General features: G+C 43.8%; 1 protein-coding gene across 2 annotated transcripts; it reads left to right on the top strand.

Annotated features, from left to right (window-relative positions):
• Positions 1–3,109: 3,109 nt before the first annotated feature.
• On the top strand, positions 3,110–8,944 carry LOC132471522 (tripartite motif-containing protein 16-like). Of its 2 annotated transcripts, XM_060070614.1 has the most exons (4): positions 3,110–3,813; positions 4,206–5,276; positions 7,250–7,330; positions 8,206–8,944. In XM_060070614.1, the coding sequence occupies exons 2-4, from the start codon at positions 4,208–4,210 to the stop codon at positions 8,757–8,759; spliced, it is 1,704 nt and encodes a 567-aa protein (XP_059926597.1). In that variant the 5' UTR covers positions 3,110–3,813; positions 4,206–4,207; the 3' UTR covers positions 8,760–8,944. The 2 variants fall into 2 exon arrangements, with proteins under 2 accessions (XP_059926597.1, XP_059926598.1); XM_060070615.1 differs by lacking the exon at positions 7,250–7,330 and having other exon boundaries at positions 3,112–3,813.
• The last annotated feature ends 6,767 nt before the right edge of the window (positions 8,945–15,711 follow it).

Raw genomic sequence — 15,711 nt, 5'->3', positions numbered from 1 at the left:
TACTATTTCCACCCAGAATAAAGAAAGATGTCGGCCGTATGCTTCTGTGCAAGCGTCACTACTCTCTGCCAGTGACGTCGGGTCAAGCTCCACGCTGATTGGCTATTGTGGCTAAGCATCACGCGTATGAGCGTAAAAAGTTCAATTTTTTGAACTCCTCGTGTACGCGCGTATATATACGCAGCTCATACGCCGCTAACGCGGGTAAAATGTTGCTTGATCGCATGATACGCATGTACGCAGCTCATACGCGCGTAAACCAATGGTTCCCTATGGAAAAATTGCCGATTTTATACGCGTCTATACGCGGGGTACGCGTTTGGTGTGTTCGTACCTTTACTCAAATTTTGGCTATTAAGTACGGACAGTACGGGTATTGGAACACGGCACAGGTTCGAGCGTGTGCATGGGTTGAATTGCGTGTGTCTCACGCCGAATGCATGAGACATGAGAGCCCTGTACTTACGTGACACAAACCAGCACCGCAAACGTTCTCTCCCGCTTGAGATGACGTCTTTCTTTATAGGTTCATGGGTCTGATTCGCCGATTTCCCATGCTGATATCCCCGAAGATTCTCCGGCATCTTCGACAATTTGGCTATAGATTGTCTCATTACACACTAAATAATATTATTATAGCCTAATTATATATATAGCCTATACATATATATAGGCAATATATATAATTAGGCAATATATATATATATATACATATAGCATTTGTGGTTTTGGCATAAACATAACTAGGGTGCACTGTACTATCTGCGCACACCCTTTCTGAAGCCTCTCTCTCGCTCTCTCTCTCTCTCTCTGTCCCTCCCTCTCTCTCTTTCTCTCTCTCTCGTTCCGTTTTGTGGAGCACGTTAATTGTCTTAGAACACTCCCATTCAGAATGCATTGGTTTACATTTCGTTCTGTGTAACACGCAAAAAGTCGGACTATCGTGCTCTGGAACACGCTTCAACAGATTAACGTTTGTGCGCAGGAGCACGCAATCGCGTGATACCGGGTTGGACTGAGCCGTATTGAGCCGTACTCATCTCGCAGTAGGCTACTCCTCCGTTTGGGTACTGAGACGGGGAAAGGGTGCAAGTTCGAGCTACACACACCGTCCGTTGATTGGTCGACAGATTCGTCACTTCAATGCGTCAGGGGGGACAAAACAGACAAACACAGTAACCGCAAGGTATCTCTGGAAACGGCGAAAGCTTTGTTTATTGAAGAAAATGTTGCGCAAAAGTTTGACGTCCTTCTTGGACTCCTTACATTGTTTCTCTTTGCTCATTGTGCGCTTTCTCTTTTCCCTAGGATTTATTAGCAGGCTACACTGTGTCGGGCTGCTACGTAGTCACATTGCTTACGTAGCTGCTGCGGCTATCGCCATCTGGCTTAAACCCCGCCCTACCATAAGGATACTGTCGGCGGTGAAAACGCAAGCCGTAACTGAGCTGGGCTATACCGCACCCTCACTTCTCGGCTGAGGCATTCTGGGTCCGAAGCGTACCCGCCGGTGGAAATGCGCCATTATTGTAGGGCCTATATAACATGCAGTGCCTGTAACCTATTGTAGGGCCTGTATAACATGCAGTGTATCTTATTGTAGGCCCTATACAACATGCAGTGTTTATTATTGTAGAGCCTATATTGAATTGAATTGAATTGAATTGAATTGAATTGAATTGAATTGAATTGAAATGAATTGAATTGAATCGAAAAAGTTTTTATTTCAAACAAGTAAATAATAATTAAAAAAAATCAATAATAAGCAATCAAATAAATTAAACAAGTGGACAGTTACAATAAAGTAATATTTACACACAATGAAAACCACAAAAGAAGAAACTGTCTTACACTTGCTTTACCTGTTCGAAAAGGTAAAGCAATATATAACATGCAGTGTATCTGATTGTATGGCCTATATAATATGCGGTGCCTGGATCTTATTGTTCTTGCAGAAGGTCTGAGGGCCTAAACTTCATCCAAATAATAGAGAAATACATATTGAGCCAGAGTGTGACACACTTTATTACTACTTCTATATGAATAACTCCAATATACACCCCTTATTCAGTTCTGTGTGTGTGTGTGTGTGTGTGTGTGTGTGTGTGGGTAGGATTGTGCGTGCGAACATGCGTGTGTGGCGGGTTGTGTGTGTGTGTGTGTGTGCGTGCATACCTTTCTGAATACCTTTATTGATTGAAGACAAAAATCAAATCAACAATAAATCGACAATCAAAGAACGTAAATAATGTGGGGCTAGACTGCTCTCAGGGAGTTAGTAGGAGGTTATTAGATAAGCAGAAGAAGAGGTAATCATCAAATATGTTGGCAAATTATGATTCGAACCACACACACTAATTACAACCAAATTAAATTGTTCTACAGCACTTAAATGTACCTACTAATGGCGAGCTAAGGTGACTCAAACCTTATGCTTAAACACACATACAAGATGGATATTCTACAAGCCCTCCCCTGCAGTTTATGTTTATAACCAAATCAAACACCAAACCAGCCACCAGCCTCTCTCAGGTGTGTCTCATTACAGGAAGATATACTATACAAGTCAATGCTTACTTGCACTGCGGTACAAGGCTATTGTCGCTTTTGACAAAATAAAGGTGTGCAGCTGTATCCAGTGGCGGAACTAGAGTTTTATATGTGGTAGGGAAGGTTATGGGGAGTCAAGCACTAGGACCCAGCCAAGGGGCAGAACCTATAACAAGGGGCGGGAACCTCACCTGGGCCTTTTCTTCCTGTACTGAGACACACCTGAGAAAACGCAACTGGGTAGGACTTTTTTCGATTATCAACATAGATAATCGTCACCAGCATGTGTTCCAGTCTAGCATGTTTTTAAACAAAGACATTAAAAGACGAGCTCACCACTGATTTTCACAGACATCATTTCAATAGAAGTGTGCTTTCAATTAATCAAATGAAGTGGCCATTTTCCATGTCATTTTGGGGGTCTTTCTGCTGTATCAGAGGGGGGGCTTGAAACCTGAAACGCTTCCCTGAGCGCAGCAGTACGAAGTGTACAGAGTCGGCGCCAGAGCAGATCTACTGGAGGGGCATGGGTCACCCGCGGGGAGGCACTGCCGTTTATATTATTATATATTAGTAATTACTTTTTAGCAACAATATGTTGGTGTCGTTGTTGTCGAGGCTATGTGGTAGTAGCCCTATGCACAAAGTTTACACAGCCACACACACAAAGACGAAAGGCGGAGGGCGGTCGTGGAGGCTAAACGCCAATAAATGCAGTTCACCCACCTCATATGTCAGAAATAGTTTATTCACCTCTCAACAGTAAACACCTGAACACCTAAAAATATTTACGTAGGCCTGCCACTGGTTATAAACCTTGGACAACAGCCTCCACAATCAACAAAAACACCCGTGACAACATAGGGTTTTACTTTTTAAACTCAGAATAGATGTCATCCCTGGGACCTGGTGGCTTTATAGCTTTATATGGGCTTCATTAAACCTCTTATCTCATCACTTATATAATAAACTTATGGTCGTGTGTTCTGATGGAAGCCAAGCCCTGACAAATACCTGCTGTCGTTCAAAGTCTGCTTCCTCATTTGATCTGTCTTCCACACTGAGGAGCCCAGCAGCTCGACCTTTACCTTTGACACCTTAGAGACCCTTTTTAACGTTCTGTCTCTTTTCTAAAGACTTATGTTTTGTTTTTGGTAAACATCAGAATTTCTTTAATCATCCGATCTTTATTTCCTTGTGTTTTAACTTTTTTATTTTCATACGACACGGGACAGCACACATTGTCATCCTGGAGAAGATTAGGTACGGTTGGCTTAATGTCATATTCTTTTTAGAATATTCTTATTGTGTAACTATGTAAAACTTTACTAAATTAAACAGCTTCCACAACATGTTAAGATATGTATTTAGGTTACTACACATTGAAAGATACATAAATAGATAACTATCATTATAATCTGTGTACTTTATACTATCCCTACGAATTGATCGTATCTAATTCTGTTCTGAAGGCTTTAAAAATGTAAAGTAAGTCTGTCTCACCACCAATGTGATACATATGTACATAATATGTTTGATTCTTCTAATTCTTGTTAATATTATTATGTATGTTTTATAAAGTATTATTTATAAAGTATTTATAAAAAACACAAAAATTGTGTAATCGTTTTTTAACTAAAACAAATGTTTTCTAGGAATGGCCTCTTCCAACACATCCTTGTCTGAGGAGAACTTTTCTTGTTCCATCTGTCTGGATGAGTTCAACAGCCCAGTCTCCACACCATGTGGACACAACTTCTGCAGAACCTGTATTACAACGTTCTGGGATGACAAAGTCCAGCACAAATGTCCTGTTTGCAACCAGACTTTTCCCACAAGACCTGATTTACAGGTCAATACCTTCATATCAGAGATGGTTGATCACTATAGAAAGTCTGTACTGGTAAAAGAGCAGCCTTGTGTTGGACCAGGAGAAGTTCCCTGTGACGTCTGTACTGGAACCCAGCTGAAGGCTTTGAAGTCCTGCCTAATGTGTCTTATCTCCTACTGCCAAACCCACCTGGAGCCCCATCAGAGAGTTTCCGTTCTGAAGAAACATCAGCTGGTTGAGCCTATGGACCGTCTGGAAGACAGGATGTGTAAGAAACATAAACAGCTTCTGGAGCTCTATTGCCATACTGAACAGGTGTGTGTGTGTCTGTCCTGCACAGAGATGGACCACAAGTCCCATCCTGTTGTACCCCTAAAGGAGGAATATGAAGTAAAGAGAGCCAAGCTGAGGAATATAGAGTTTAAAGTTCAGCAGATGATCCAGGAGAGACAACGGAAGATTCAGGAGATCAAAGACACATTCAAATGCAGCAGAGCTGACGCAGACAGAGCAATAGCCGATGGTGTGCAGGTTCTCACTGCTCTGATGCGCTGCATTGAAAAGTGCCGTGATAATCTCAACCAAACTATTAAAGAGGAACTGAAATCCACAGAGAAACAAGCTGAAGGCCTCATCAAGGAGCTGGAGCAGGAAATAGAAGTTCTGACAAATAGAAGCTCAGAGGTGAAGCAGCTCTCACACACTGAAGACCACCTCCACTTCCTCCAAACTTTTAGAACCCCGAGGAATCCTCCACCAACCAGGGACTGGACAACGGTGGAGTTCCATCCTCCGTCATTCTTAGAGACCTTGAGGAGTTCTCTGGATCAGCTGGAGGAAACACTGAACATGGATATGAAGAAGCTGCCTGTCTTGAAATCAACTCTAACTAAGTGTAAGTGTTATCACAACACAATGATGAAAATGATGCTTGACATTGTGTTTCTTATGAAAATGTGTATTGATCTCGAGCCAAATCAAGTCTGTCAAAATGAACGTGTTATTTTTTGGGTCAATAGCTGCGTTTCCATCTAAAAGGTGATGCGAATCTTTAGAAAGTTCGCAAAAAAGTAATTCGAATTAGGTGCGTTTCCATCAAGTGGTTGGAGCGGGTAACTATCCTAGTTCTGCCTGGATGTGGCGCTGCAGGCAAAAAATGTATGCCGATACGTGGCTGTAATAAATGGTATAAGTAGAAAAGCTGTAACAAATGTATCAAAAAGCGGTCAGTCCGCCAATAGAGAAAGAGTAACAACAAACAACAAACATGGAGAGAGGAATTCAGCAGCAATTGGTTTCCCTTGGGCAAGTCATAACTGTTCTTTCAGTGAAGTTATCATTGGCTATTTTAACTTCCATCCGTAGACGAAGAAATAGAGAAATCACAATGTACACAGCGGTAACAAGGGAAATACGAGGACGACGTCGAGTGCCTTACGTATGGGAGAGCACAATAGGATAATGACGTTACACGTTGATGTCGGCAGGGTTGCTATGGCCGGTCGTTATGCGGAAATCGGAAAGACTGTCAGTCCTGTGTGTTCAAAGTTCGCTACATCACAGCTGTTTGGAAAAGTGTGTTTCCATCTCCCATTTTGCGAATTTACCCTCTTTCACATTTCTCAAAAACCACCTCAAGCGAGCGGATAAACTTTTTTTCGAATTAGAGGATTTTGATGCGAATTTTGGTGTTTCCATCACCGTTTACTGATTCGATACTTTAAAGTTTGCATAAAATCAGGGGGATGGAACGCACCTAGTTAGCTGAGAGCCGCTCAGCAGCGCTCATCTTATGTTCTTCTTTGGCTGCATTGTTTCTTGATTATTCTCTACAGACTTTGGCACAGACCAATTTTTTAAATAATTTATACTTAAAAAAATAATATTTAAATCAAATATTTCATAATATAAATCAATTTCTGTAAGATTTAAACTACTTCGGACCCAAAAACTTTTAAACGTTTTCATATATTTTCACTTTGTTTCATTGACTTCCGTTGAGCGTGATGACGTCAAATGTAAAGTCTTAGGGTGAAATTATTATTATAGCAGACGTATATAAAATATACTTGTTCAGCACAGGGGATTTATGCATGACGACCCCCTGTTTATGTTAGAATGGGTCCAAATGGAGACTCCGGCCTTTCAGTTGACTATTTTAGAAAATGTTGTTTGATTCATCCTATAAATCTACAACTATGAAATAGTTTTTTTGCTGGAAGTTGCAGAGAATGTCAGATTGATAACTTTCTAAATTCAAGTTAAAACAACCCACAAAGGTTCACCATCACTTTGTGAGAGACAATGGGTTGACCAATCCTTTATTAATAGTAATTATGTAAGGGATAATGCATAGAATGTTGCTCATTATCAGGAAAATAAGCTCAGACAGGGTGAACCAGGCACCGATGCGAAGCTTACTACACGGCTTGCCAAAACAAAAAAAATATTTTTTTGACTTTTTAAAATGCATTTGTTACCAGCATTCGTAGTGTTGATCAGCAGATAAATAGTCCGCCAAAGACGTTGACGTCGCTTAGCAACCGAGTATGCTGGGGTTGATAACTTACCGGACTACTTGGGGAGTGATACGAAAGACCATACGAAAATCCACTTTCCTTGACAGCGGTCAATTATACTTAGCAACGGGGAATTATCAAATATAATTCACCGTCGGAAGTTGTGAAGGGCCCATGCAAGTGAACAGAGCGTTCCATGGCATTGAGAAGAGCCTTGTAATAAATGTATATGATATATATACATATTAATATATTCTATAAACTGCTGTTATTTATATTATCATCATCCTCCTTAATATTAGTTAAAATTACTAACACGTTTTTGTTATCACTACTGTCATTCTATTAGACCATTGGTTCTCAAAGTGCGGCCCACAGGCCAATGGTGGACTGAAGAAACATTCCTGGCGGCCCGCAATGACATACAGATGTAAGTAATAAAAAAAAAACATTTATTATTTAATTTTCTAATTATTATACCAATATTAATTTAAATAAAAATAAATAAATATAGAGAGAAAAGTCGACTCTCTCTAGCTTTCAATTAAATCCTGTTACATTTGTTAGTTTTTATCCAACTGTACATTACTTTGAAAGGATGAACCTCAGTTTTCGTGATTTAGACCTCACTTGACCTCACTCCCAGAGGTCCACGGTGCAATGTTTTTTTTCACCACTGGGATGCTGACGGCGTTTCCCGCCTGTTTATTTTTCCTTTGGTGGCCCTCAGTCAAATTCTGGGTTCCTAAATTGGCCCTCAGCTGTCAAAACTGTGAGAACCCCTGTATTAGACATAACAACACATTCATAATAAGATTATTATAATGATATGAATATTTCCCACAGATTTACACTATAATGCTATTACTATTAAGGCTCACACAAATCAGAGCTCAAGCATAGAGCACACACACACACACACACACACACACACACACACACACACACACACACACACACACACACACACACACACACACACACACACACACACACACACACACACACACACACACACACACAGTGCACGTCTGAAGTCTGCTTTCATTCTACTCACAAGTTTACCAGGGAGCCCTAAGGAACCACATTTTGCCACGTTTTTGTTTGGCTGAACAATTTAAATGGTAGATGAGTGACGGGAATCTCACACACCTCAGGCTGAAAAGATCCGCTTGTCCACTATGCTTTAGATCTGATATGTGGAGGTTTATATGTGGCAATGGTGTTATTAGTAATACTAATAATGATACATATTTTATTGTAATTATAATAATTCCGCAGCCTAATGTCTTGTTCTCCCATCAGATGCCTGTGAACTCACACTGGACCCAAACACAACCCACAGACGACTCTCTCTGTCTGAGGACCACAGAATGGTGACGATGGTTGGAGGGGACCAGTCGTATCCGGATCACCCAGAGCGATTTGATTACTGGACCCAGGTGCTGTGTAGAGAGGGTCTGACTGGCCGCTGTTACTGGGAGGTAGAGAAGAAAGGACGTATTTCTATAGGAATGACATACAGAGAAATCACAAGGAAAGGAAGTGGTAATGACAGCAGGCTTGGAGGGAAGAACACGTCCTGGAGTCTTCAATGTTCTGATGATGGTGTATACATTCCCCGGTACAACAATAGTGTAACAGAGATACGTCTCCCCCCCGCTGGCTCTAACAGAGTTGGCGTGTATCTAGACCGGCCTGCTGGCACTCTGTCCTTCTACAGAGTGTCCCCAGATGTAGGAGGGTCCTCAGACACACTGACACACATCCACACCTTCCAGTCCACCTTCACCCAGGACCTCTACCCTGGGTTTGTGTTAGGCCCTGATTCCTCAGTGTGTCTGTGTCGTTCGTATTGACACACACACACACACACACACACACACACACACACACACACACACACACACACACACACACACACACACACACACACCTACACACTCTGTCTAGTAAAGAACCCAGGGGTAGCTAACAAAATGAGAATGGCTCAGCTGCAACAGTAAGTGTGTTGAGTTCTGACTCCCAGAAGAGAACTACAAAACATGTAGTTAGCCTCATAGCATAATTTCCAAAGTTATATTTAAGGTTAATCTTGTATTTAGCATCAAAAACATAAAAAGTCAAATACACGACTTAAGCAGATAGTGATTATGGAATGTTAAAAGGCGTAAGTAAACTCTAATTGGCCTAGGATACAGCCAATGAGGCACAGTGGATCAGCAGCGTTAGGAGAGAAGAGTTAGGTTAGATCACAATTCGGCCAAAATATGACGGCAATTTTGTTTTGAATGATATGCAAAAGGAGAACAAGGTGCAGTTGCTACACCCGTCTGCCACCACCAGCTTCTAACTGACTCCCCCGGATGCAGTGGCTCTTCACCCTCTCAGTCACACTGGATCATTAGCACCCCGGTTCACTAAGCAGCTTTTAAAAAGATTTAATAAAAATTAGAGCTGTCAGTTAAACGCGTTATTAACGGCGTTAACGCAAACCAATTTTAACGGCGTTAGAAAAATTATCGCGCGATTAACGCAAATATTTTATTTACAAAAAAAAACAAAAAAAAACAAAGAAGCAGTAGCCTGACTGCTATGTTCAAATGACATTTGTTCAAAGCAGTCGTTTAATTGCACTATAGGCTCTTTTTTTGTATCGTCCTGTTTTGATCAGTATATGGCAATGTTGTTATCAATAAAAAATAATTTGCACAAGACAAGCCGATGCACTTCACCATGTTGATAAGAGAATTAAAATGAGAAGAATTATGGGACAAAAAAATCAAGGGATATTTAGCATAGAAAAATAATTTGCGATTAATCGTGAGTTAACTATGACATTAATGCGATTAATCACGATTAAATATTTTAATCGCTTGACAGCTCTAATAAAAATTCTAAATTTATGTTAAACATTGATTGATTGTAACAGTAAGTTCCGTACAAGTAATTTTATCTGACCAGAGTGAGTTCTGTCAGTTCGGTTATTTTCAGAAAAAACATGGCACCAGAACATGTTCAGTTATTAAAGATATGTAAATATCGGTTTATGATTTGTAATGTCTGGTACCTCTTATTATTTTAGTTGTTCTGGTTTTGGTGTAAGGGACAATGCATTCTGTTGTATTTGTTAATAAAGCATAATTATGATACTCAAGTTTATCCAACTAAATGTTCTTGTGTGTTCAGCCGATGATTCTTCCTGTTTCTTCATTTGAAATGCTCCATGTTTAGCAGATGTTTCCCCAGAGCCCAGCTCTCTGTTGGTTATCCTAGCAGCACACTTCTCTATATGTCGCTATTATACCATTAAAAAGGTATACTACAGAATTTTGCATATTATTTTGTACTTCCCTTATATTCTTCATTTACCTTTTAAACACTTTTTATTTTTCAAACAAATAAGCTAATTTTAGCTATCGTCTCTTGCACCATCTCATCTTTTCACCATTGGCAGCTCATTTCATACAGCTAACTTAATGTTCTCAAACTTTCCATAAATCTTTGTTGTTGTCAGCATTAATTTGGTAGCTAGATATGTAGTTTTCTGTTATATAATTGCATTTTTTTTATATTCCTGCAGCATTATTACAGCATAATTATTTAGACTCATCTAGTTTCATAGAGACTCATGTTAGCTGCCTTATTAGCCAGCCTGACAAAATGTACCACAACCCTGTATGTCTTTTGACAATGAGTGTTAGAAATAACTCAAAAGCCAACCCTTTCTAAGGTAACAGCGCTTTTACCCTTAAGGATTATGGGTAGTGAAGTACGTCTCTATGACATCCCGAATAAACCTAAATAAAATTTACTGACTCACTAAATCAATAAAAACACAATCAAATTAAAACAAATTGATTAACTTGTCACTTCCTCGATCCACTTTGCTGGGTATTCTGTCACTGTTTCCCCAAGTTTCTTATTATATCTTAAGTTTTATTCTTTCTTTCTTTCTTTCTTTCTTTCTTTCTTTCTTTCTTTCGAACAGAATTTAGACAGAATTTGTGGCCTTTTGATATTTACTATTGATTCGGCATTTACAACATAAAGTATAAAATAGTCCTAACGGACTTGCATCCACTGGAGAATGTTTGATCGTTACACGCACTAATCCATCTTGATCTGTGAAGTTGATGAATTGTCACTTTTAGGTTTTCTACCCAGTTACCAAAAAAATAAACATTTGGAATAGTATGCGTTGTGGCAAGCACATGGTTTGCATGTGTTACTTCGAAGGCAAAAAAAATCTAAAATACAAGAAAACACAAAAACCTACATTCAACCAGTGGGGTATGGCCCCTGACTCTCTGAGGAGATAGGTACCTCCAGGTACCCCCTCCATGCCAGGGCGCCCTGAATTTATGTTTATTAACAGCTCCTCCACCGGGGTCAAGACAATTTGAGGGCCAGATCCAGTCTGCCGACTGTCTGCCTTTTCACGATTGGCTTAAAAAAATGGCTTATTTAAATTTATACCAATACGATGGTGGGAAAAGCTTACCAGTTTGTATGTTTTTTATACTTGATCCGCTGACCGCTTGGAAGCCATCGGAGTACATATTTTTTTAGAAGAAAGGGGTCATGTGGTAGGATCTTTAAGAATGCTTAACTGGGATATTTATATATTCATGGCTCAAATATTAAGGATCATGCTTTTGACGTGTAACTAACGCATTTACGCGGTCAGCGATCCACTGCCAGGCTTTGGTTCTCCGGGTTGCAGAGGCTTTAGCGTTCCCTTTTCTTGTGATAATGTCCTTCTCCTCGTCATAGCTCTCCAGGAGACCAGAAGTTCCATTTCATTAAAATACATCACGTCTTTTTAGGTTTGGCGTGGACGCGCACAACCCTGTGTTAACCAACCCCGAGTTGATTGAACTAATGCATAACCGCTGCTGTGCAACCGAAAACTCTGGGTTAGTCAGCAGCACAGGGTCAATCAACCTAGAGTTCAGCGTTAACTCAGTGTTTGTTAAACCGCCGTTCGTGGAACACCCCTCAGCATACATACACAACACAACACTTCTTTCGTGTATCGTCTTCATATGTCCAACTTCGTGTCGTGTAGCCACTCCCTCGTCTCAGGTCCCACTTGGAAGAGGCCCTCCTCTGAGGGTGGTCTATGCCGGGGACAGGTGGTGATGATGTGGTCGGCAGTCTGCTCAGGCTCCCCGCACTCACACGCTGCACTGTCTGTTAGGCCCCACTTCTTCATGGACGCTTTGAAGCAGCCAACCCCTGTGCGAAGGCGGTTCAGGAGGGTCCATTGCCGGCGAGGTAGATCTTCTCCCTTAACGCCACCTCCAGGATCCTGGATGTAATGGTGTAGGCGTGTCTGTCCTGCTGACTCCCACTCCTGCTTCCATGCCGCTGCCAGCCAGGCTTTGGTTGTCAAATCCTCTGGGATGGAAATAAGCATCTCTTGTGCGGCCTGATTGTATGGGTGGCGGGACTTGAGTCTGCTTGGAGGTGTTGCCATGGTGGTGGTTTCATGGAGGAGGTGCCAGCTGTGTTCCTGGGCTTTCCTTGCCAGGGCGAGGGTAGCGGCCTCTCGCCGTAGGCCGGCTGGCGCTATTCCTGCTAGGACTGGCAGGTAGAACACGGGGGTGGGTTTCAGGCAGCCACTTATGATCCGGAGGGCATTGTTGATGGCCGTATCGACCTTCTTGGCATGTGGGCTTCTACTCCAGGTTGGGGCACAGTACTCAGCTGCAGAGAATACGAGGGCTTGTGTGGAGATACGTAGAACCTTGGCCGAGGCCCCCCAGGTTGTACCAGCTAGGCGCCGGATGAGTGAGACCCTTGCTGTTACTTTAGCCCTCACTTCATCCAAATGCTGTTTGTAGGACAGTGTCCTGTCCAAGCGTACGCCCAGGTACTTTGGGGCCTGCTGGAACTCCAGGGGTTTGTTGTCCACTGAGATCTCCAGCTCCCTTCTTGCTTCCCTGTTGCAGAGGTGGAATGCTGCTGATACAGTCTTTCCCTTACTGAGCTGCAGTCGCCAGCTTCGAAGGTAGGCAGCCAGGACGTCCATGTCCTGATTGAGACCCTCTTCAACCGCCTTCCATGTGGGCCGGTGTAGCATGATGGCTAGATCATCCGCGTATCCATACCTTCTAGATGTCGTCACCGGTAGGTCAAAGATGTAGATGTTGAAGAGCATCGGTGAGAGGACAGACCCTTGTGGGACCCCGTTTCTCAGCCTCCTGAGCCTGCTGCGCTGGCCGTCACTGGTCTGGAGAATGAAGCTGCGGTTTGACAGCGTCTCCATGATGAAGTTGACCATATGACGGTCCGGGATTGTTCTCAGCAGCTTCAGGTGGAGTCCGCGGTGCCAGACGGTGTCGTAAGCAGCAGTCAGATCCAGTAGTACCACCCCAGCTTTGGTTTTGGCCTGGAAGCTGTCCTCGAGATCTTGTGTGAGAAGGGTTACCTGGTCCACTGTAGACCTGCCCCGGCGGAAGCCAGCCTGTTCCCTCGGTAGCTGTGAGTCAACTACTGGCTCAATTCGGCTGTGTATCATCCTCTCCAGGATTTTAAAAGGGACGCACAGCAACGAGATTGGTCTGTAGGACTTGGGGTCATCCGCAGGTTTGTTGGGTTTCAAGAGGGCTATGACAGCGGCCCGTTGCCATGCCCTTGGGAGCTTGGACCTCCGGAGGCACGCAGAGAAGAAAGCACACAGCCAGGCGGATGTTATTTCGCTCTGGTGGATCACAAACTCTGGGTGGATGTTGTCGGAGCCTGGTGCCTTGCCTTGTTTGAGTTTGGCCATAGCGTCCTTGAGCTCAGCTGGTGTGAAATCTCCTGACAGGTTGGCATTGACACTGGCCGCCCTAGAGAGACTGGATACCTCGTGGGATGTTGAGCGGGCAAACTCTTTGTCTGCGTCTGGGAAGCGGCCATTTTTCAGGAGTTGGGCTGCGATGGCGTTTGCTGTCACAGGGCACTTGGGAGGCGGTGTACTTCTTCCTGAGAGCTGGTTTATGGTCTGCCACGCTTTACGGCTGGAGTGGGTAAAGTCAATCGACTCAACGACCTCTGTCCATCTAGCCCTGCGAGTGGCGTCCAGCTTCTCAAGCAGAGCTGTTGCTGTCGCATCCACTTCAGCTCTTGAGCTAGCCTGCTGGTGGGCTCGCAGGAGGTGGTTGCGCTCCTCGTTCCAACCCGGGATGTAGTTTGCATTGTAGCCTCGTGGTATGGTTTTCTTCGCTGCCCCTGTCAGCACTTCACAGTAGGCTGCATATGCAGCATCCACATTAGGAGTGTCTGGGTCCGGGAGGGTGACAGATCTTCTCTCTGTGTCAACAGAAAAAGCATGCCAGTTGGCCTTCCGGAAATTCCATCTTTTGACAGGCTTCCCTGCGACCGGCTGCACCAGTGATGGTATTCTGATGACAGACGGTCGGTGGTGTGATCGGGGGAACCTGTCAATGACCCTTCTCTCTGGCATCGGGTCCTTACTGTGGAACACAGCAAAGGCGAGGTCTGGGTTGGTGAAGGTGTTCCATCTGGAGGAGTAGAAGCTTGGTGGCTCTTTGGGGTCAAACAGGAGATGGGCGTTGGCATTGGAGGCCCACTCGCTCAGCGTCTCCCCATCCGGTGTTGTGTGGGAGTATCCCCAGTCGGTGTGCTGGCAGTTGAAATCCCCGGCGTAGATGGCGGGTGCCGGGGTAATTGGGAGGGCCGATGTGGACAGTACAGATGGTGGGGGCTTGTACACGTTCACAACCGTTGTTGTCTGTATCCTCGTGGACATCCACTCGAGACTAGCGCCTGGAGGGGATTGGCCTGTGGCTGTCCAGCTGAGGTCAGACCTGACAAAGGTGGCCATCCCGTGCTGCCTGCTGAGGATGGAGCCGGCGAGGTGGAACCCGGGCAACCTGAGAAAGTCTGCTTTTCCACAGTGCGTCTCCTGAAGGAGGACGGCCGCGACTTCATGGGAGTCGGCGAGGTGGCGTATGATGTCCAGTTTGGCGGTGGTGAGGCCCTCGACATTTAGCTGGAGCACTGCCAGGCCCTGTCGCTCGATGGTCGGGATGGCTGCCCGCCCTGACGTGAGCTTGCGTCCCCCCGGCCTCTTGCGCCCTGATCTGACAGCGTGACGATTGGGTGGCGACATTAGTTTCATGAGCTGGTCTTGCACCATATCTCATTACTTGCAGGGGAGGCCGCGTGGAGGCTGTCGTCTTCTTCCCTACAACACAACACAACACAACACAACACAACACAACACAACACATGCATACATCCACCTAAACAAAACCATGCACCCACAATACCTATCTTCTGTCCTAACTAAAAAGGGGAGTAGTTATAAAGTGCAATTGCAGTAGGTAGAAAAGTATTCTTAAATCTGTCCTTTCTGCAGCTTAGCTATCATGGCCTCCCACAAAAAACACTCTTTTGTTTACTCACTAGATTGTGCAAGGGATGCGTGTTATCATCCATAATACTCAACAATTTCTGTACCATCCTTCTCTCCATCACCACCTCCAGGGACACGACAGCAGTCCCCGGCACATAGCCAGCCCTCCTAATCAGCTTGTTAATCTTTTTAGAGTCACAAGCCCTGATGCCGCTGCTCCAACTGATGGCTGCAAAGAAAATGGCACTTGCCACAACAGACAAAACATACATAACATTTTGCTACACACATTAAAAGACCTAAGCTTCCTCAAGAAGTAGAGTCTGCTCTGACCCTTCTTGTAGACAGACTCCGTTTTTTGCTTCCAGTCCAGTTTATTGTTCATGTGCACACCCAAGTATTTATAGCTCTCTACCATCTGCACTTTGTCCCCAAGGATA

Source organism: Gadus macrocephalus, chromosome 14 (assembly GCF_031168955.1).
Source record: "Gadus macrocephalus chromosome 14, ASM3116895v1".
NCBI classification, from domain to species: Eukaryota; Metazoa; Chordata; class Actinopteri; order Gadiformes; family Gadidae; genus Gadus; species Gadus macrocephalus.
The sequence above is the reverse complement of the archived record's forward strand: the minus strand, read 5'-3'. Positions and strand labels throughout refer to the sequence as shown.